The sequence below is a fragment of the Antechinus flavipes genome, chromosome 4 (assembly GCF_016432865.1).
Source record: "Antechinus flavipes isolate AdamAnt ecotype Samford, QLD, Australia chromosome 4, AdamAnt_v2, whole genome shotgun sequence".
NCBI lineage: Eukaryota > Metazoa > Chordata > Mammalia > Dasyuromorphia > Dasyuridae > Antechinus > Antechinus flavipes.
Window position 1 is genome coordinate 208411536 of NC_067401.1, and position 24676 is coordinate 208436211.

Genomic DNA, 24676 nt, shown 5'->3' on the forward strand with positions numbered 1-24676 from the left:
AGGTACAGATGAGATATGGATCTATAGGGAAGGAGAGATTTTTTTCACACTGAAGCATTCGTCATGTCAATGAAATGATTGGTCCTGACTAAAGCAAATAGAATAAAATAATAATAAAATGGCTAAAATTCTTTGGCATTTTATGTTACTTGATTATTATCTAAAGAATTCAAAGTTCATTATATAGTCAAGATGACATACCCAGCCTCTCCCTCTTTTTATAATCTGCCTTTCCACTTTGGAACATGTACAGTACTACTCTAGATGTGTCCCCACAGAGTGGCAAAGAAAGGCATAACAGTGGGATATCTTATCATCAGATCTTTTACTGGACCATAAAATATCCACATGAGTAAGGGATCATATCTTATTTAGCTCTGCCTTCTTATAGCAAAAAACACACACTAAGTACTTAATAAATATTGGCTGAATGAATGACTAAGGAAAATAAAAAGGAAGAGCCAGCATTGCCTGATGAAAATAAAGTTATTAAAATAATTTACCATTCTAATGGTACTATGACTATATTTAAGGATGTCAATTCTAGGAAACGACAAAGGATCTCAGGATTCAAAATTCTAAAAAAAAAATTTATTATTATTATTATTACAGGCAAATTCCCTTTAATATCAAAAAAATTTATGAGATCTGGAATATACAGAGTATTTTATATCAGTAGTAACAATAAGAAAAGGATTAAAGCTAGTTCTTCAGAACAAAAGGAAATAGATATGTATGATGGAAGAAGACTGGGATTAAAAACGGGACCATATGAGATAAGGGTAGAGCTGGGTTTTATGCTGCAGGGCATGGAAGAAAAGGACCAGGAAAAAGTTCTATTAACGGGGGATGGGAATGGAGGAGATAAAATCATCTAATGCTCTCCAGTATTTCCTTTAATGTTTGCTCTGTAGGTCTTGGTTGCTAATTTTCTAAGAAAAGCAAGGACAAGATCCCAGTTTCCTGACAGTGCTTTCCAAAGAGAATATCTATCAGAACTTAGGCTACTACAGAACATAGTTATAGGATACATCAAAAAGAAAATAAATGATAATTAATCAGTTCTACAGATTTAGCAGGGTTATGTATTTGACTCTCTATGTTGGAGCTGAATTCCCTCTTCCAAAAGAAAGATGGTCAGCTTTGGTACTTTACAACTAGAAGAAAAAGAAATATAAAGAACTATGCTGGGTTTCCAGGCTTACCACTGGATATCCAGGATAAGAAAAATAAAATGTTTCTGTAAAAAGCAAAAGAAAATCTACTGGAGCTCCCAACAGTCAATATATACCTACAGTGGCTGTACTATTGATATAAAAAATATGGAAATTCTGAATATTTTGGAAGTCTTAAATGTCAAAATTGAAGCAATATAGCTATGAGAAGAAAAAAAAAAACTTTAATCAACTTCTATAGAAAGTTACTGGAGCAATCAAAGCAGTCAGTAACAAGAAAACAACAGGATATGACAATAAAGAATTTTTAATATAAGCTGCTCATAAAAGTATATCATGAAAGTGAAAAGTGTTTTATGCAAAATTCTGTGAGAGTTGGAAGTAATGCATGCATTTATGGTACCTAGATAAAGACCCATCTGCTTTAAGGTCATCATTCTGAAGTTGATTTTTTTTTTTTTTTTTTTTTTTTTGCAGAAAATATCTACTCTGTTTTGAGAAGAATAATATTATGACTAATATACTGAATATCTCTACAGAAATTTATATAGATCAGGGTATTAAAGGTTTAAGGATAATCAACCACTTAAGGAAAAAAAATGAGTATAAGAATGTTATAGCTAGAAGAGACCTTAGGGAAAAGAAATTAACTATGTTTCTCTTTTCATATTAGGAAACTGATGAGATATAGTGAGTTTCTGGCTTTGCCCAAGGTCTCAAAGTCAGGAAGAAAGCTAGCTTGTGGAACTGAATCTCCTGTGTCCTAGAACAATGTCCTTTCCACTACAATGTAGATACTCACTAGACAAAGTTTAAGAATCAGGCTGCAATTCTCAACTTCTAAATCATAAACACCTGTAATTAAGAGATGAAGAGCTTAGCAAAACTGATTCACTTTGTTGATACAGAATGTTTTGCTATACAGTAGTAAGAACAGTATTAACAATAGACCTAAAAAATAGGTTGTTATCACAAAAGTAAATGACTGAACAGGGCAAAACTAGCAGTGCTAAGTAAGAACTTCTTTGTAAATGAGTTGAATTGCATTAAATAAATTGAAATATTAAAAGATACAAAAGGCTTGGCTCAGAACATACTTTTGTTCCTATTTAGAAATGCCAAAATGTGGAGATAAAAATAACAAAGATAAAGAAAAATCTGACTATATAACCACAATCTGCCTACCTCCTCTGGGGAATGTGGGTGAGAGAGCAAAAGAATGGAGAAATGTGAGCCATCAAGTATTCACGGAAAAATATTTTGGTTATTACAACTACCACAATTTGAGAACTATAAATGCGAAATGTAAATTGGTGGTAATTCCTGTGGTATTCCCAAATTAGATATTTTTAAACTACTCCCTGCCAAGGTGTTTCTATAAACATGCTAGTGGATTGATATCTGAGAAAAACCCAGAATTGTATATTTACTAGTGGAGGTATCATTAAGAAAAACAAACTGAAATATTTGGAAAGGATAATATTGATTGATCCAATGATAAACAACTTCTCCTAGAAAAGTCAGACAAGTATTTATCACTGAAATTCTGGAACAGGAGGCCTTCAACATGTGTGGATTCAGGATTTGTTCCGAATATTTGCACTGAGCTGTGCCAGCACACACCTCTCTCTAAACAGCTCCTCTTTGCTTTATCAAATCCCATGGGGGCATAGAGCTCCTTGCAAAGGCAAGAAAGGTATTTATATGGGCATGGGATAGGAGCAGAGGGTAGTGGATAACATAAGGCTGTAAAGTTGATTCCGTATATTTATTCATGGCAGCTTAATTTAGTAGAAATAGGAGGAACGCAGCTGTCAGGGAGTTTGGGAGATGAATTGTCCTGAATCAGAGAAGAAGAACCTCTCCTTTCATATATACATTAGAGAAAAATATGAATTAGCATGTTCTTTGAAAATGCAATTATTCCTTTGGAAGATAGCTATCCAATGTAACTTTAACTTTAATCAAACCACCACAATTCAAAAAATATGATTTCTAATGTGAAAGATTGGAGTGTGTGTGTGTGTGGGGGTAATCTAGAAGTAAAATGTAACCTGGTTTGTAAGAAAGGCCTCTAAATGGCCAGAGGAAGGCCTCAGGAAGCATCAAATAGGGAAATATTTCAGAAATGGAAGAGGGTAGATAGGAAAATAACTGGTACCAGTTACTGATGGAGTGGGGAAATGGCCTACTACTCATTACTACATGTAAAAAGCATTTTTCTTATATGAAGCCTACAAGCAATGAATACCAAAAGTAAGGGATGAGGCAGTGACAGGGAAGGAGAGATGCCTAATTAACCTATCAGCCAATAAGGATTTATTAAGTGTCTATTATAATACTATAAGGTAGATTAATATCTGTAACACAGTAAACACTAGAGATACAAAGACATAATATTCTTTGTGTGGTATCAGGACTGATTTCTAGTCCATAGGAGAATTTAGCCTTTGACATTTTGTCTGGAAGTAGAGCTTTTTATGCAAAAGGTGAGTAGTCAGTTTAATTTGTGAGCCACTCTGGGTAGAAAATGTCTAAAAAATGCCTTCAGGGACACTAACCTATAAAGTAACACACATACACACACACACACACACACACACACACACACACACACACACACACACACTCCCATACACTCTTCCTCCCCCAAAAAGTATGTCTCAGTCTTTAAGAAGCAGGGCATTGACATGGGAAGAGAGGACTCCTATACACTGAGAAGCAATTTCAATTGATGCTGAGTTCTAGGCTATGGGCACTCCTAAGGTGGAGAAGCTGTAAAAGCCAACAAAGACACCTTACTTCAGACATAACAATTTTGTGCCTGGAATTACTGACAAAGAATATGATTTACAAAGATAAATGATTATATTAAAGGGATAAGATGTCCACAAAAGTTTAAAATATGTAAATTCTCTGGTTCATGCATAAAAGTATTTGATTGGGACTCTAGAGGCAAGATTTGGAAGAAGGCTTTGGCTAGGACATAGCAAGGATAATTAAATATTGAGGACTATTTCTTCTTATAACTTGTATAGATAGACAAGGGTAGATGTTAAAAAACTCTGTAACTTTGATATTTTTCCTTTGTAAAAGAATTTTTAAATAGCTGTAGTGATAAATAGGGCCAATGGAATAGGAAAGATGCAAGAGTTTTTCTCTATCTTGTGAGGCAACCTTGCACCAAAAGGATGAGGTTTTATACCTACTTTTCCACATGACAGGCTGGGAGAGGGAAATCCAGTTTTGAGGTTCTAAGTTAGTTTAACACAACACATTACTCAACATCACATATAAATTGCTTTTGATGAGTCTGATGAAACATTTGTTTCTTTCAACTTATTTTTCTTATCACTTACAAACAAAATATGCACCATAGGTGAATCACAGGAGAGTACAAGACCAAAATTGGTAGTGCCACATGCCAGATTCCACAGAAATCTGTTAAAAATTATAGAAAAAATAGTATTTGAAAATTTCTGCTGATCATTATTTTGTTTCAGTTTGGGTAACTGGGGGGCACAACTCAAACTAGCATAATATCCTGAGAGCCACCGATAAATTACCATATCTTATCACAAACTAACTCCTTATCAGAGTAGATAATGAAGAAAAAAATCTGGAAAGCTGACTTGACAAAATGAAAATTGATCTTGCAATCCACTAAAACCTTCATATCTTTTTCATACAATCGCTGCCTAATTATTCTTTACCGATATTATTCTTGTGGAATTCATTTTTGGTAACTAATATGATTTAATATTTGTATCTATTAAATTCACCTTACTGCATTCTACTGATCTTTTCACATCTGGATTCTATCAATCAATGTATTATCTGACCTTCTTAGGTTTGTGCCATGCAAATTTGATGAATATGCCATCTATGTTTTTATATAAGTCATTATTAAAAAATATAGGCTCAAGAGCTGGTCCTTGGTGTCATCCAGGGAGATCTATATTTGTACTGAAATTAAACCATTTGACTATCTTTGAATCCATCTCATTATTTAGTCCTAATTTCTCCAATTCACTCTCAAGAATAATGAGGTGGATACTTTATTAAAAGGCTTTTAGTAACTTTTTCGCCCCAGACTGGCAAATACTGCAGGAACTTGCTCTCTATCGGCAAAATCTTTGAAATACTATAGATAGGGATTTCCAAAATGCCATGATGAAGTATTGGAGGAGGATTTCTTTGTAGGCCAATAGTTCTCAAAAGCATGGTCCACAGATCTTTGAGGATTTCCAAGAGTCTTTCAGGGGTCCTCCAGATCAAAACTTTTTTTTTTTTCCGTATTAATACTAAGACATATTTGGCTAGTAAAACACTACTCCTTTCCCCAACTACATCACTGTGTGAGGTCATATTTTCTTCATATAATTCAAGCAATATAACATTTTGCAACAGAATTGAATGCAGAAGCAGATGAGAATCCAGCTGTCTTCTATTAAAGCAGATATAGAGATTTGCAAAAATATGTAAAATGATGCCATTCTTTTCACTATTTTTTTTTTTTTGTTTTGGAAATAGTTTTTTTGAATGCATATACATGTAGTTTGGGGAGCATGTAGTAGGTTTATTATTGTTACTTTTAAATGAATTAATGTTTTAAAATGGTATAGATTTTAATTTTTAATATTACAAATATTGATTGATAAAACATATAAACAAAAGGTCTTTGGGGTCCTCAATACCCTTTGAGAGTAGAAAGGAGTCTTGAGACCAAAAGAGTTTGAGAAATGTTAATATGGCAAAACTAATGTAGACAATATCAGAAGGGAAACAATAAACTGGGAAAACATTTTTACAGTCAAAGGTTCTGATAAAAACCTCATTTCCAAAATATATAGAGAATTGACTCTAATTTATAAGAAATCAAGCCATTTTCCAATTGATAAATGGTCAAAGGATACGAACAGACAATTCTCAGACAAAGAAATTAAAACTATTTATAGCCATATGAAAAGATGCTCCAAGTCATTATTAATCAGAGAAATGCAAATTAAGACAACTCTGAGATACCACTACACACCTGTCAGATTGGCTAGAATGACAGGGAAAGATAATGTGGAATGTTGGAGGGGATGTGGGAAAACAGGGACACTGATACATTGTTGGTGGAATTGTGAACACATCCAGCCATTCTGGAGAGCAATTTGGAACTATGCTCAAAAAGTTATCAAACTGTGCATACCCTTTGATCCAGCAGTGTTTCTACTGGATTTATACCCTAAAGAGATACTAAAGAAGGGAAAGGGACCTGTATGTGCCAAAATGTTTATGGCAGCCCTGTTTGTAGTGGCTAGAAGCTAGAAAATGAATGGATGCCCATCAATTGGAGAATGGTTGAGTAAATTGTGGTATATGAACATTATGGAATATTATTGTTCTGTAAGAAATGACCAACAGGATAAATACAGAGAGGCTTGGAGAGACTTACATGAACTGATGCTAAGTGAAATGAGGAGGAAATAGCCAATACTTGTGAGCAAACACCCCTGAGAAGTCAAGAAGAATAAGAACTAAGAAAAAGCCCATTCATTGGATTTAGCAATTAAGAGATTAATGATAGACATGGAAAGGAGATCATTATATACCTCAACAACGAGACTGTATGAGGATGCATTCTGATGGAAGTGGATTTCTTTGACAAAGAGCTCTAACTCAGTTTCAACTGATTAAGGATGGACAGAAGCAGCTACACCCAAAGAAAGAACACTGGGAAATGAATATAAACTGCTTGCATTTTTGTTTTTTTTCCCCGGGTTATTATTATATTATTGGATCTGAATCCAATTTTCCCTGTGCAACAAGAGAACTGTTCCGTTCTGCACACAAATATTGTATCTAGGATATACTATAACCTATTTAACATGTATAAGACTGCTGCCGTCTGGGGGAGAAGGTGGAGGGAGGGAGGGAAAAAAATTGGAATAGAAGTGAGTGCAAGGGATAATGTTATTTAAAAAATTACCCTGGCATGGGTTCTGTCAATAAAAAATTATTAAAAAAATAAAAAAAATGAGAAATGTTAATATAGGTAAACGATGAGTATTCAATAAATGCTTATTGAATATCATTGTACTGAATGTAATATGGTTGAGTTGGAAGGGAGCTGGATTTGTAATTAGAAGATCAATATTTAAATCTCATTTTTGTTTCTTTAATGCAGGTAGTGACAGTTGGCTTAATATAGTGTTTTAAAATGTATAAAACACCTTGCAAAGATCTGTTTAGTTTCAGACAAATTCATGCAAAGAAGCTAGCAAAGTATTATTACCTTCATTTCATAAGTGAGGAAACTCAACTAAGAGAGTTAGATTGATGGGTCCATGACTTCACATCCAGCACACTGCATCTTTTCAACAAATAGGTGAACAATGAGCTTGCTTATTATCTATGTGGGGCAATAAATAAAGAACTGAACCTGGAGTCAGGAAGACCTGATTTTGAATGAAGTCTCAGACACTTACTATCTGGGCAAGTCACTTAACTGTTTGCTTCAGTTGCATCACCTGTAAAATGAGCTAGAGAAGGAAATGGCAAACTCACTCTCATATCTTTGCAAAGAAAATCCCAAATGGGGTCCCAAAGAGTTGGTCATGACTGAGCAACAATAACAACAAAAATTACCTGTCTTCCTTTCTCAGCTTTGGTTTCCTTATTTGTAAAAAGAAGGAGCTGAACTAGATCTTCTATTTTTAAACTCCTATAACTTAGATATATACTGGATACTGGTGAGTGTATTATGTATAGAATACTAATGCCAAAGAATAAGAAAATTGTAAAATATAATTAATATTCAAGCCATAGTGAATATAATAGTTATTATTTAGAGATTCAGTTCAAGCATTCATTGGATATCTACTGTGGGCCAGGCACTACACTGTGCTCTGGGGGGAAAAAAAACAAAAAACAAAAACTAATGAAATAGGTCCTATCATCAAGAAGCTTCTATTATATTTAGGGAAATAAAAACACTCAGGTAAGTCAATAAAGTACGTACAAAATGATAAATGCAATGGAAGCACAAAAAACTGGAGCATTATATATTACAGCATGTATAGCCGCGGTTCTAAGAGGCCGTGGCATGAAGGGAGTGTTCTAGGCATGGGGAAACAGTCTATGCAAGGCAGAGAGAGAAGAGATGAAATGCTAAGTTTTGGGGAAAGCAACTAGATTAGTTTTGGTGGAATGTCTATAAGAATGGATAATGTTAAATTAATCAAGAAAGATAGGCTCGAGAATAAGTGTGAAGAACTTTAAATCCTAAACCTTAAAGGTGGGAGAAGCTTGTTGAGCAAGGAAGTGACATGATCAGACATGTGCTTTAGGAATATCAATATGGCAGTTGTATAAAGGATGAATTTCATATGGGAGCAGCTGGAGGCAGGGGGAATTCAAAGAAAACTACAAAGTAGAAGGTGAAAAGTGACAGACTCTGAATTTGCCTATTGGTCATGTGAGCAGAGGAAAGGAGATGGATGTGGGAGATATCAGGGAGATTATATTAAAAAAAAAAATATATGGCCACCTATTAGAGATGTCAGGGAAGGAAGAGCATAGATCCAGGGTAATTCTAAGATTATAAAACTATCTGACTAGAAAGATGATGGTTCCCTCAATAAACAGAAAAGTTAGGAAGAGAGGTAGTATTTCTTCTTCTTATTATTATTTTTTAATTTTTTTGAAGAGAGGGAATATAAGTTCTCTTCAGGGCATTTTGAGTTTTGAGATGCCTAAAGGACTTGATTGAATGGAAAATAAAAAAAAAAAAACATTTATTAAGTTTACTCTGTAATGGAAATTGCTAACTGCTAACTATGTGCTAACACACATAAGTTATGTTCTAATGGAGAATGGTGGACAATCCATAAAAGGGAGAGGAGGAAGTACACACACAGTATGGTTGGGAAGCGAAACAAAGGGTCTAGTCGTGGGCAAAATAAGGCAAAAGTCTATGACTAAGTGGGAGGGAGATGAGGAGAGTGATCTGAGTACATCTATATGGAGATGTACAGTGTAAGATTGGAATTCAGGAAAAATGGCATGACTGAATATTTAGATTTGGGAGGCATCTACACAATCATTGAAAATATGATCAGAACACCAAGAATGAGAGAAGAAGCCTGAGACTTTGTGTTGGGTACAAAATAGGTTTGGGGAGAATGGGATAGGGATCATATAAGGTAAATTGAGAGGAATGGTTAGACAGTAGGAGAATCAGGAGAGAACAGTCCCAGAAAAACCCCCGAAAGAGAGAGCATTCAGGAAGAGGAAATAGCCAATACTTGTGAGCAAACACCCCTGAGAAGTCAAGAAGAATAAGAACTAAGAAAAAGCCCATTCATTGGATTTAGCAATTAAGAGATTAATGATAGACATGGAAAGGTAAGTTTCAAGTGAGTGGTAGGATCAGAAGCCAAGTTAAAAGATGGTGAGAAGTTACTAGGAGATGGGGAAATTCAGGCAATGAGTATAGAAAGTTTTTTCTAGAAGTTTGGTTGTGAAAAGGAAGAAGGGAAAGGATGATAACTTGATATGAAGGATGGTTGAAGAAAAAAAATCACAAAGGATATGGTAAAGGGGGTCAAGGCTACAGGCAGAAGGGCTGGCATAAAGAAGGGTCTTTTCATGCTTTGAAAATGGAACAAAGAAGAAGAAAATAGTAAATGATGGAGAGGTGATTTTAGATTTAGAACTTGAATGGAGAGGGAATTCATGATAGTTCCATTTCTTTTTTCCTATAAGGTATGAAATAAGATTCACTGCTGAGGAGGAGAGTAAAGGCATAATTTGCTTGATCAGAGAATAAAAAATCAGAACAGGCCATGGGAAGTCATGAGGAAGACTATGAGATCAAATTTAAAGAATTAACATTTAGTAGTTAGAGACCAATGAAATTAGAAAATAAAAATTTTTCATATGTTTCTACTGTCTATACTGTCTATCTACTGACTATCCAATGCATAGCACTGGGTAAGTTTTATGTGGTGTACATACAAATAACTGTTGAAATCTGGGCAATAAACATTCTTTAGCCACTTGGTCTTTATTGTATGGATGGACAGGCTAACTTCCTTTGCACAATTATAGAAAAAGCTCTGTTTTGGGGCTTGATGCAGTCAGCACAGTGTCATTTGTAAAATGGAACATCTGGAAGACCTCACCACCCATCTACTGCAAATTCCTCTTTCACTGAAGCTCTATAACAAAAACTTATATTGTCTCTCTTTTCAGGTAATTATGATATGTGATTGATGAATTATTAATAAATATTATTTGAGAGATTTTTAATGAAATATTCTCCTTATAAACAAGGGATACACTTTCCTTATTTCATGTATAATTGATTCCTTTAAAGATTTTTGCATAAATGAGTAAAGATACATATGGATAGTCTTTCAGTCAACTATGTACAATATTAATAAGTATAAGATTTTTTTTGTACATTTAACACTTTCCTTTCCTTTTATCTCTTTCTTCTCCTCCCTTTCTTCCCATATCTTCTCCAATCTGGGTAGATAGTACAGAAAGATAATGAGCTAGGACCAGAATTGAGAAGGAGAAGGCAAGCAAGATGGATTACTTTTATAGTTCCAAGATTCCCATAAAAGCACTAAAAGAACTAAAATTTTCCTTATGATTCTATGATAGTAATATTGTGAAAGTTGTTTCCAAAGAATTAAAGATTAGTATTACCCAAGGGACAATAAAGAAGAACATTCTTGGTGTAAAGTAGGCTGCAGTATAAAAACAACTAGGAATGTTGAGGAAGAACAATAGTAGTGGATGATAGATAGGGATGGTATGAAAAAAAGATAGGCTGGTCATGTTGTAAAAGTAATGAAGGCTTCCAATATATGCAGATGACCCTTTGTGGTGAACTTTTGGGAACATCTAGATGAGAGGAATACAGATTGGGCAGGAATGGCTGCCTTGCAATTTGCATCTTTGGAGGCAGCTCTTGAAGTAAATCATACATATTTGAGCATTTTGAGTAAATCTATAGTGGACCCACTCAGCCTGGATGTGAAATCAAATCAAAAAACACTTATTAAGTGTCTATTTCATATTAGGCACAAAGCTTGACTCTGGCTCTACAGATTAGAGAAAAAAAGGCAAAACCAGTTTCAGCTCAAAATGCTTGCCACCTATTACAGGAGACAAATGCAAACAACTATGTAAAAACAAAGCATTTAAAGGACAAATTGAAGATTATTTCATAGGAAAGCAAGGAGGCTAAAGTAAGGAGGGAGAACATTCTAGACATGAAGGACAGATAATAAAAATGTACAGAGCCTAGAGATGGAGTGTAATGCAAGGAAATACTAGGAAGCTAATGTCACCAAACTGCAAGGTATGTGGTGGAGTATGAGAAATGTTTGACTTTTAGTCAAACATGGGATTTATATTTGATCCTGGATGTTAGGACCATTGTAATCTATTGACATGCATGACACAGTTAGTTCTATACATTAGAGGGATCACTTTGCTAGATGAATGGTGGGTAGTTTGAAGTTGGGAAAAGTTTGTGGCAGGGAGACACTTCCAGAATGAATTCTTCATTGGTCATGTTATTAGGCAAAAATAATGACAATCAAATCATTGTCAAGGAAAGCAAAAAAACAAAACCCTGAAATTGTCATTACTTGAAATATGTTCCATATTGCCCTAAATGCAAACTATGTCTTGAGATCATAGGAATAAAATGAAGCCATGAATACTGTTGTGACTATTACAGCTACTACTACTACTACCACTTCCTTCTTCTCATTTTTCTTTTAAAATAAAGTAGGTCATCTATAAAAACTTTCATATCTTTACCTTAAAAAAAAAAAAAACCCTTGAAAACTGAAAATAGAATTTGTTGCCTCGTTTAACTTGCAAGAAGAAATGGTTGATACCAAGGAAGATAGATAGAAATTAACTGGAATTCAACAAAACCTTTTTGGAGACTTGATAGATGGATTAAAAAAATGAGTACCACAATTTATAATTACTTCTTTCATTAGAAATCTACATCTCTGAGTTTTTTTTTCAACCATGACAATTAAAACTATTATTAAAATAAATTAAATTTGGAATCAGACTTTCATTTAGCTCTAATCATTAAGTCAAACTAATGAACAAAGATTTTAAAAAATGAAACAAAATAGTTATTTAAAAAATCTTACTTTGTTTTTTCTTTTTGAAAAATTATTTTTGTAAGATTTACAATACAGATAGAATAGTAATTTAGCAGCACATATATACATATATATAATCATACATACTACATAAATATATTGAGGAGGTATATGCTTACTATTTATAAAGCATTGTACTAAGTTCTTAGAGTAAGAATAGAAAAGTAAGGCAGTCCCTGCTCTCAAGGAATTCACATTCTAATTTCACATATGAAAGCCAAATCCTCTGAACCTAAAGTGGACTTCCTTTCCCCTGATCTCTTATATATTTATCACTTATGTTTTGTGATTTATTTGAGGGTATCTATAATCTCCTTTATTAGACTCAAATTTTCCCAGTGACTAAAATAGTATACTACATAAAATAAATGCTTAATAAATGTTTGTTGAATGAAAATTAATAAATCTTACTGGTGAAATAATAAATCTTAGTGAAGTAATAAAGTAAATTATGAGAAACACACAGAAAATTCATCCTTTCATATAAATCTATAGAAAGTAACAGAGAAAACTCAGTTTAATATGTCTTTACTAAACCTTGGCAAAATCTGGCAAAGTTTTAACTTTTTAAAAAGTTTTAAACTTTACTTCTATAGCATTTTTTTCTCTTCTAAATCCTGTCATAAAAGAACAACAACAAAAAAAAAGACAGAAATAAGCTCTGTTTGCAGATCTGTACTGTATTCCTGCAGTAAATGTAGTAAACAAAGTTTCTGCAACCATAAGTGATGCTTAAAGGAAAATTAAATCACTGAGTGATGCCAGAACTGATTATTCTACTGCACTTTAAAAGCAAAAGGCTGCCGTCTATGTGCCCAAAGTGGTTTCATATGGACAGCCACAGTTGTGGTTTATTCTTGAAACTGTAACCTGTCAAATTAGAAGCAGGCAATGTCTTAGGCCTTTAACGGTTCCACTTTCTACCGTCTACAGTCAAGTTATGTCTACAAGTTTAGTCTTTCCTTATACTCACCCCCTAGTTACAATGTCTATTATTTGGATAAGGAGCATCTCAAGGATACTCTTTGTTATCCAGGCAAGAAAGGCTCTTAAAATAACAAAGCAAAGTTTTATGAAATGACCAATCTAATTTGCATGGCCTTCATTGAACTGAATTAGTTTTCCAACTACTTATAATGACTGACCTGGCCATAGTCTCTGCGTGTGTATATGCATATGTGCATATGCATGCATGAACTGTATTCCAAGCTAAAGAACTTTACATGTTTATTCTTGGACATTTTATCTAGTAAATCTAAGTACTACTGCCATTTCCCTGGCACCTTGCTGACTCATCATTTTTCAGAGCAACAGTATCCCATTAACAGGCATTCAGTGTTTCCTATGGGGATCTCAGGTTCTACTCTTCTTCTGACTATGGTGAAATCTTCTAGGCAATGGGCTTGGTTAATAGAGATTTTCCAGGCCAAATTGAATTTCACTAATGCTCACTAGTAGCACTAAACATTCCTCAATACCCGGCATTGATAAACAAATGCAAAATACGGCAAAAGCTCATGACACATTTTGCTGGCTTGAAAATATAATTTTTAAAAATGTTTTAAAAATAAAGTATAAACAATATTTTCTTTCTGGATAATGCATCATAAATGAAACCATACCACTAAACAATCATATCCTGTTTAGGACATAATGACATCAGAAATATGTGTTTATCATCTGCTTTGGACAACTTAGCATGTTTTTGGCCCAAGGCAAAGTGGAACTAAAACCATTTGCAGTTGTCCAAAACCAAGATAACCACACATTTCTGAGGTAATTGATACCTAAAAGGAACACTGCCTTTAGATCACAGTTCATGATCTAAGCATACTAATTCTTTAAAGAAGGTTGTTAAAGTTTATAAAGCATGTATGTCTATTGGACTTCCTCCAAAACTTAACATAGGATAATTATATTCTACTGCATAGAGAAACTATGATAAAGTCGGCAACTTTAGCACAATAGCCACTATCCTTTGGAAGTCTAGCATTACCTTATTTTCTCAATTAAAAAACAGGACAAAATCTGTGATTTCCTGAAGGCAAGATTATAATAGTAGCAAAAAGAATGAATATTTCTTATATTTGTGAGATGTGCCAACAAAATTAATCATGATGAAGTTTCCCTAAGGTAGAGAAAAGGAGTGTTATCAGTTCATTTTATGTCTGAGAAAACTAGCAGCAACTGTCATTAAGAGAATAGAAGTAAGCCTTCAATTTTATAAATAGATATTTGCTAACAGTAATTTTGAATATCAATCACTAACTTGGAATTATAGCAATATATGACACATAAATCAGAGAATAATTTCAAACCCTGCTAGGAATTTTTATTTTCTTATATAGACTCATACCTAAAGTGATCAGATTTATCTTTTTTTTTTTTAAACTATTTGCTTAAATAAATAGCTGTTATTTAAAAAATGGTCACAAATTGATTGAAATGTATACTATTCACAGTACAAAAGAGTATTTTTTTTCCTAGATAAGAGAACAAGATGGAAATCAGAACTCTTGGATCTACTCCTTACCTTTTGTTTTACCAAATGTAAATCATTTACCTTTCTAAGTAAGCTTCAATTGCATCCTTTGCAAAATGGAGTGATAGGGAAATAGATTTTCCAAGGCCCTTTCTAGCTCTAATATTTTGTGACATTTTTATATTAGCTGTTATATAATATCTGTTTTTAATGGAAAAATGGACAAACTTGTTCAATTGAAAAAAGGACATTGGTATAAGAAATCTTTTCTTTAAGACCAGCAGGACATGTCTCCTATAATTAAAGCAAGATTAAAATGTGACTATTTTTCATCTAGGAAAATGTGAAAGACTGTTTTGGGAAAAAAAAAAAGTAAGAAAAAAGAACAAAAAGGCAAAGGGCAAAGTGAGAAAAAAACATAGGCAGATAACAGGTTGGATGAAATGACAGATGAAGGCTATAAATAAAAAGAGTAGCAAGAACAACAAAAGAAAATAACAGATAAGAAAATGCTAGATGAGACAACTTCTACTGTAAGGATAAAAAAAATGAGACAAAAAAAGAAAAAGGGAGATTTTTTTGATGCAATATAAAAATAAAATAGGAGTAAAACAGAAGTATCAAGGAAAAATAAATGCATTATCAGTTCTTCTAAGTCTGTATATAAAAATAAATATGACTTTGTAAATATAATCTTCAACCATGCTATAGGAATAGACATATGAATAGATATGTGTGGAGAGGAAATATCTAATCATTGAAAAGGGAAGGCCTATATCTATCTACATGTCAAGAGTAGATAGAAATATTCTGCTAACTAAATACAAAACTAGCCACATTGCTTATGTGCACACAAGAAAGGAACACAGGCAATAGTTGATAGAATACATTTTAAATTCTCTTCCACACAATTCTTTGCTTTTGAAAATAACTAGAGGGATATGATTATTTTTTTTTTTCAGGGTAACAAAATTAATGACAATACAAAGGTGACAAAAGAAATCAGTGAAATGTAGAATAAGAAGAAATAGAAAACAGAAGTAGGTGGAAAGAGGAAAGAAAGAACAAACAAGAAAGAATGAATGTAAACAATGAATTTCTGGCCCATCAACAAATATACAATAGGCTGGATATAAAGAGGGAAGAAGAAGGAAAATACTGTACCTCCATTCTCTCTTGTTTAACATCATCAATCTCATCATCTTCAAACATAGCCAAAAGTTCTCCTGTCTGATCAATAGAGTGAAGGAAATCTTGGGCTATTTTCTGCCTTTTGTTGACATTGCTACTGTTGCTAAATTTGTCTTTATGTGGATAAGAAAAGAAAACAAAGTTAATTTTGTCAGCAAAACTGAAAAACAATGGAATATATGGAATATGCACCTGGAATCTTTACAGAATCCTTTCAGAACTAAATCATATGAATTTTACAAAGAAAAATGATATTGTCTTTCTCCTAAATCAATGAACAGGAATCAAGAGCAATTGTTTTATGTTTTTTACCTTGGGAAAATCACTTGGTTATTGAGTTCTTTTTCATAAAATGGTACAGACTTGAACTGCTACTTACTTACCTTAAAGGGATACAAAAAAGATAAAATGCACCAGGCTGCAGAACATTTTGCTCCCTGTTTTTGTTGCTATTGTTGTTGCTATTATTTTGTCCAAATGTAAAGTCCAATTCTTACTTATAAATACTATACTAGCTTTCTATGATCTTGTAATATAAATGAAAAACCTATCTGAACATGGAGGTAATGAAAAAAAAGTAGCCCCACCTATCTTCAGATTTAATCTAATCCAAGTTGGTACTGTATTACTTCACTGATTTTGAGGCTCAGGGTCATTAGATCATAGATGGAGAACTAGAAGAGACTACAGAGAGTTGTGTCCCACAATGCTCTATCCTTGGTCCACTGAAGCCACTTTAGGCCTTACCACTGAGGAAATTAGTGAAAACTATCATTTGGATTTTGCTCTTTCTTAACCCAGAATTTTCTGCTTTTCTAGAAAGTAGTAATGTAGGTAGAAATTAAATGAATATATCACAAACTTGAAAAAAAGAACTAAATTTAAAAATTTGTGATAATGTCAAATCTGTTTGTTTTTTAGCAGGGCAAGATAATATTAATACTAAGAAAGTGATGGTCCTATACTTAGTAAGTATCCAGGATTAAAAAAGATATTCAAAAATCTATAAGATTAAGGGTAGATGATCTTTAAGGAAGCCCTTCCAATGCTACTATTGTGTAGTTAAAAAAGAATAATTGGTAGCATTTATAGTGCACGTTAATGATTAATAAACCCCCTTCCTCATAACAACTATGTGGTGAGGAATGACAAGTAATATTCCTATTTTGTAAATAAGTAAATTTGAGTATCTGAGAAGTTAAGTGAATTGCCTTAATAGTCACAAAGTTGGTTAGTGTCTGGAATAAGATTTTATCTCTAATTTTTTTCTTAAACTGTCTGATGTTTCTGATTTTTTTTCCTTTAATATATAGGTAACAATAAATATACACAAAATCCTTGAAGGAAGGGTTGGTTATATAATCTCATCTCACTGAAAGAAAATGAGGCTTGATAAGTAAATAAGTAAACCTCTAAACAAGAGAATCTTGACAGTATGAAATAATCTCTGCCTTCATCCTAAAATTAGTAAGCCTAGTATAGAGCAATGTGATACAATAAAAAACATAGTAGACTTAGGAATCAGAAGCTCTGCTTCTAGTTCTAGTATCAGTAATCTGTCTCTCTGGTCATCACTAGCTGTGTGATTGAGGGTGAGTTAGGCTTTCTTACCCTCCCATTTCCTCATCATGATAAAAGGAAGCTGATCTTAAATGCCCTTTATCCTCTGATCTTCTCTACATGTTCCTCCAACTAAATGACCTTTAAGATTATTTTAAGCTTTAAATCTATAAATACTAAGATGACTTTTATGACTCATAATTAGAAACACATTGATTAGATATAATCACTTTCAAATGATAAAACTTAAAGAATCAGAGTATGTTAGATGAAAGAGACTCATCTCTACATTTTACAGATGAGGAAACTAAGACCCCAAAAAGGAAACATAATATAGTAAAAAGAGCATAATATTTGAAGTCATGGACAGAATCATAATAAAGTTAAAGCAAAGTCCATTTACACCAAAATGGAAAATAATGATTTTTAATTTTGTACAAAATCTGTTATTTTGGTAACACATTTACTCTTTCAGTAGTTCCATAAAACCATGAAAAGGTAGAAATGAACCTAAATGTTACATCTGACAGTGTTCCCCAGAAACATCTAAGAGTTAAGATCACACTGGTAATAAAATAGTGGAGCCAAAGCTTAAATTCAGATCGTCAGATTCCAGATTATGTTCATTTGATTCTCCATTGTTAACACAATTCTAAGTTGTTCTTTAGAATGGAATTGAGTTGATAAAAGGAACAAGTAATTTAAAAAAAAATTATCTTATGTATACCTTATGTAAAACTTCAAAAAGCATCAAAAGAGTATAGCAGTCATATAACAGAATTAAGTGACTTTAGATTCTAGTTATTTCATAAAATATGTACAATACGATTATCGATAATAAGTTAACAAGTGTCTATTCAAATGAATTTCAAAGATTTATATATTTTAGTTCATAGATGCCACATTAAAATTACACATACTGAGATCAATTATATTTTTAATAAACACTAATTATATACTTCTATGAAATTGTGAAATTAAGCAGCACAATTATCATTTATGGGGAGAATGGAAATATTTCCTTACTCAGAAAATATTAATTTTTAACTAAGTCAGTATTTTGAAGATTCCTGAAATACACATTCAAAAAGAAGTATATGTTCTGTGTTAAGAACATGTATTGAGATTATATATGTGTATATACATACACCACACACATTATATTTATGGTACATAATGCACATATTAAAAATATATATGCGTGAATCAAATGAGATAATGTATGAAAAGCACTTTGAAACAATGAAGAATACTCTAAATGTCACCTATTATTACTTTGTGTGTATATATATATATTCATATATATGTATATGTACCATATATATGCATGAATACATAAGGAGTGTATATCATTACCTTCCAGAAGATCATCTTCCTCTATACCTTTGACAATTTTAGATTTATAGTCTCGGAAAAACATATATTTCAGCAGTCTTTTAAGCTTTTTCTATTAAAGAAAAATAAAAGCCAATTAGGAAAGATTACACAAAGTATTATATTAATGATGATAAACTATTCAATTTAATTAAAATAATTACTACATGCTTGCTATGTGCAAGATATTTTGTACATAAAAAAGAAAATGAAATATTAATATTAGCTAAAACTATTAAGATTATTAATAAATAAAATTAATGAACCGACATGCAATAATCATTTAGAATAATGTGTCTGGCTCATCATATATAATGTAAAAGAATGCAAAATAATCATTAAAATTTCACCTATTTTTAAGTGTTAATGATATGATAGTTTATTTAGAAAGTATCAAGAAAACAGCAAAGATAAAATTTGAGACAATAGGTTCAACAAAGTGATAAGCCACAGAATAAATCCCTCAAATCAACATCATTTCCACATAGTAATAATAAAGTCCAATAGACAGTATTAGAATGGGAAATCTTACACTAGATAATAACAAAATATATAAAATATATGGGATTCAAGCTACCAAAGCACACAAAATACTTATATAGGTTGATCTACAAAGTATTCCCTAAAGAAATAAAAAGCAACTTAAAAAGCTGGAGGAATAGTTGATGTTTATGGCTGGGCCATATCAACATATGTAATAAAACAATACTATCAACATTAATTTACATTTTAATATTATACCAATCAAATTATCAAAAAGTTCAATGAAATCAATTTAAAAAATTAAAGATCTAGAATTCTAAGGAAATAATGAAAAGAGGTAAGGCTAAAGAAAGACTGTACTTCTGGCATACAGGACTTCCAGATCTCAAATATGTTATAAAGTAACATATAAAGTAAAAACTTTATTGTATTAGTTTAAAAAGAGAGACAGGTCAATAAAACAACTAAACAAGGGAGAATCTGAACCAATCTAACTCAGTTATCTAGTATTAGATAACTCCCCCGCCCCCAACATAAATTACTTAGGAAAGAACTTGCTTTTGGATTAAAAATAAAAATACTGAAACAATTAGAAAACAAGCTGAAAAAAAAGTTATGTTTGGCTCAACATCTTATCATATTTCACAATATATTCTAATTAGGTTGATGACCTTAATAAAATATTAAAGTTAATATTATAGAAAAAGAAACATCATATGCTATATGAAAGATCATATAGCTATGAAAGCATAGCTATGAACAAGAAATGTATTTTTAACTAAACAAGGGATAGAGGCAATTAGAAAAAATAAAACAAATAACTTTTATTACATAAAACTGAAAAGATTCTACGCAAAGAAAATTAATGTATCTAAAAGTAATGTACCTAAAAGCAAAATGGCGAAATTTTTTTTGGGGGGGACACCTTTTATATCAGCTTTCTCTGAAAGGGTTTGGCATCAAAATATATAAACAATTGACACATATATTTCACTACCCAAAAGAAAGTTCCCAATAAATAAGAATATGAAGAAAAGAATTGCAAACCATTATGAACCATATTAAACAATACTGCAAATAACTAATAAGAAAAATGCAAATCAAAATAAGATTTCATGTTGTACTTAGAAAATCATCAAAGATAACAAAAGATGGGAATATACAATGTGGGGAATTTGTGCACATAAATGTATTATTGGTGAAATTGTGAATCAGCATAACCACTTTGGAAAATAATTTGGAATTATGCAAATATATTGACTAAAATGTTTGTCCTTTTTGTTCCAGAGATCCCATTTTAAGACTTATACCCTAAGCAAGTAATCTATAAGAACAAAGTCCAGATATACAACAAAATATTTACATTTTATTCAATATATTTTTTAATAATTCCTGCTGTAATTATATCTTAGAAAAGATTCTGATTGATGATACTTGGTAAGGATCAATAGACATCATCATCTCTGATGGCTGTCCAAAGGCCTAGGGAGAAGGGTGTGAAGCGTAATTAGATTGTTACATATTTCAAACAAGGAATCTGAGAAGGGAAGTAGTATATCATCAAAGAAATGTAAGATTGGAAAAGATGAGTTGATCTCATAGTTAGAATAAAGGGATAACCAAAGGGCCATCCATTATGTTCATTAGGTAAATAAAGAGAAATCGAGAGAGTCTCTTTCTGGTAAGCTGAATGGACTCCCTATGATAAAGTAATTGGGCAACCCCAATTGGAGATGGGAAAGCATGGATGGGTACAAGCAGCATCACTGGAGGATATATCCACACAGGGAAGAACATTGGAGTACTTTTTTATTTTAAAAGTATACTCTTTGGAAAGAAATTATTTAAATAGTCCCATTTTAGAAAAAGAAATAGAATAAGCTATTATTCAACTCCCTAAGAAAAAATCTCCAGGGATAGATGGATTTACATGTGAATTCTACAATACTATCTATGCAAACTATTTGAAAAAATAAGGAAAGGAGTCTTAAACTAAATTCTTTTTATGACACAGATATGGTGCTGATACTTGGTCAAAATGGAGAAAGAAAATTATAGACCAAATCCCCTAATGACTATTGATGCAAAAATCTTAAATAAAATATTAGCAAAGAGATTATAGAAAGTCATCCCCAGGATAATATGACTAAGTAGGATTTATACCAGGAAGACAGGGCTGGTTCAATATTAGGAAAACTATTAGCATAATTGGCTATATCAATAATCAAACTAACAAAAATCATATGATTATCTCAATAGATGCAGACAAAGCATTTGATAAGATCCAGCACCCATTTATATTAAAAACATTAGAGAGTATAGGAATAAATGGACTTTTCCTTAAAATAGTCAGTAGCATCTATTTAAAACCATCAGCAAGCATCATATGTAAAATGGGGACAAACTAGAACCATTCCCATTAAGATCAGGAGTGAAACAAGGTTGCCCACTATCACCATTACTATTCAAAACTGTATGAGAAATGTTAGCTTTGGCTATAAGAGAAGAAAAAGAGATTAAAGGAATTAAGAGTAGGTAATGAGGAAACCAAATTATCACTCTTTGCAAATGATATGATGGTATACTTAGAGAACCCTCAAGAATCAACTAAAAAACTACTAGAAACAATTCACAACTTTAACAAAGTTGCAGGACACATAAATCATCTACATTTTTATATATTACCAACAAAGTCCAGCAGCAAGAGATACAAAGAGAAATTCCATTCAAAATAACTGACGATAGTGTAAAATACTATCTAGGAATCTATCTGCCAAGGGAAAGTCAGGGACTATAAGAACACAATTACAAAACACTTTCCACACAAATAAAGTCAGATCTAATAAATTGGAAAAATATTAAGTGCTCATGGGTAGGCCAAGCGAATACAATAAAAATGATAATACTCCCTAAATTAATTTATTTATTTAGTGCCATACCAATCAAACTCCCAAGAAATTGTTTTACAGACCTACAAAAATAGTAACAAAGTTCATCTGGAAGAACAAAAGGTTAATAATTTCAAGGGAATTAATGAAAAAAAAAACAAAAAAGCCAATGAAGGTGGTCTCCCTGTGCCAGACCTAAAACTATCTTTTAAAGCAGCAATCATCAAAACCTTTTGATACTAAGAAATAGAGATCAGTGGAATAGGTTGGGTTCACAGGACAAAATCATCAATAACTATAGCAATCTAGTGTTTAGCAAACCTAAAGACCCCAGTTTTTGGGATAAGAACTTACTACTTGACAAAAACTGCTGAGAAAATTGGAAACTAGTATGGCAGAAACAAGGCACTGACCCACACCTAACACAATATAACATGATAAGGTCAAAATGGGTTCATGATTTAGACATAAAGAGTGATATTATAAAAGCAATTCGAAGAACATAGGATAGTTTACCTCTCAGATCTGTAGAGAAAGAAGGAATTTGTGACCAAAGAAGAATAGAGATCATTTTTGATCACAAAATAGAAAATCTTGATTATATTAAGCTAAAAACTTTTTGTGCAAACAAAACTAATGCAGATAAGATTAGAAGGGAAGGAATAAATTGGGAAACCATTTTTACATTTAAAGGTTCTGACAAAAGCCTCATTTCTAAAATACATAGAGAACAGACTTAAATTTATAAGAATTCAAGCCATTCTCCAGTTGATAAATGGTCAAAGGATATCAACAGACAATTTTTAGATGAAGAAATTAAAATAATTTCTAGTCATATTAAAAAGATGCTCTAAATCACTATTGATAAGAGAAATACAAATTAAGACAACTCTGAGGTGCCACTACACAACTCTCAGATTGGCTAAGATGGAAGGAAAAGATGATGACTAGTGTTGAAGAGGCTGTGGAAAAACTGGGATACTAATACATAGTTGGTGGAGTTGTGAATGGATCCAACTGTTCTGGAGAGCAATTTGGAATTATGCTCAAAAAGTTATCAAACTGTGCAAACCCTATGATCCAGCAAAAATCCTGGGTTTATATCCCAAAGAGATCTTCTCTGTTTGTGGCAGCCCTTTTTTTAGTGGCTAGAAACTGGAAACTGAGTGGATGCCCATCAGTTGGAGAATGGCTGAATAAATTATGGCATATGAATGTTATGGAATATTATTGTTCTGTAAGAAACAACCAACAGAATGATTTCAGAGAGGTCTGGGGAGACTTACATGAACTGATGCTAAGTTGAAGTGAGTAGAACCAGGAGATTATTATACATAACAACAACAAGACTATACCATGATCAATTCTGATGGAGTAGCTCTCTTCAATAATGAGACAATTCAGACCAGTTCCAATTGTTCAGTGATGAAGAGAGTCATTTACACTCAGAAAGAGGAACGTAGACTACAACATAGAATTTTCACTCTTCATTGTTGCTTGCTAGCATTTTTTTCTGCTGCTGTTTTTTTTTTTTTTTTTAAACTGGTTTGATTTGATTTTTCTCGTGCAGCACAATAATTGTATAAATATGTATGCATATGTTGGATTTGACATATTTCTACCATGTTTAACATATAGCCTACTTGCTATCTAGGGGAGGGTGTGGGTGAAGGGGGACAAAATTGGACACAAGATTTTGCAAGGGCTAATGTTAAAGAAATAGCCAAGTATATGTTTTGAAAAATAAAAAGCTTTAACAAAAAAATGAAAAGAAAAGGCTTTAATAATAAAAAAGACTAAAAAAAAAAAAGAAGTACACTCTGTGAGAAGGAACAAGAGAAAAAATAATACAAATTAAAACTGTGACATGACAACAGGTTGGTAATAATTTTGCTTAAAACACATTTTTGATGTACATAGGCATAGGAAATTTATACAATATATTAAATGAACTTTCAGCCTTCTCACTTTACATATTAAATATAGAAATTCCTGAGAATAACACACTAGCTTTCTTGAATCTTTTTTTCTTGGTTATTTATAGAGAATATGCCAGCCAAAAGAGATAATATAGTAAAAACTAGGTAGCTCTGTTTATTGGCGTGGAAAATCTTTGGCTACACATATGTAACATTTCTTTGATTCACGATGATAACTAATGGTCTTCTTTTGATGGTCTTCTTTTGAATCTATATCACTAGTCATTGACTGACTTAGTAAAAGGCACAGTCACCTTGTTTGTGGTTTTAGAAAGCATCACCTCTGGCAGAAATCCCTGAATGGCTACAAAAGGACTTCTGTTAGCAACAGTCAATTCTAAAAAGCATAATG

At 32.4% G+C, this 24676-nt stretch overlaps 1 protein-coding gene across 2 annotated transcripts in view; it reads right to left on the reverse strand.

Annotated features, from left to right (window-relative positions):
• Positions 1-24676, reverse strand: part of SUPT3H (SPT3 homolog, SAGA and STAGA complex component) — a 589460-nt gene that overhangs the window by 155647 nt on the left and 409137 nt on the right. For both annotated transcript variants that reach the window (XM_051997074.1, XM_051997073.1), the window contains exons 5-6: positions 18957-19047; positions 16014-16153 (exon numbers count right to left, since the gene is read on the reverse strand). In XM_051997074.1, the coding sequence (XP_051853034.1) occupies positions 16014-16153; positions 18957-19047 (231 nt within the window). The remainder of the gene's footprint in view (positions 1-16013; positions 16154-18956; positions 19048-24676) is intronic.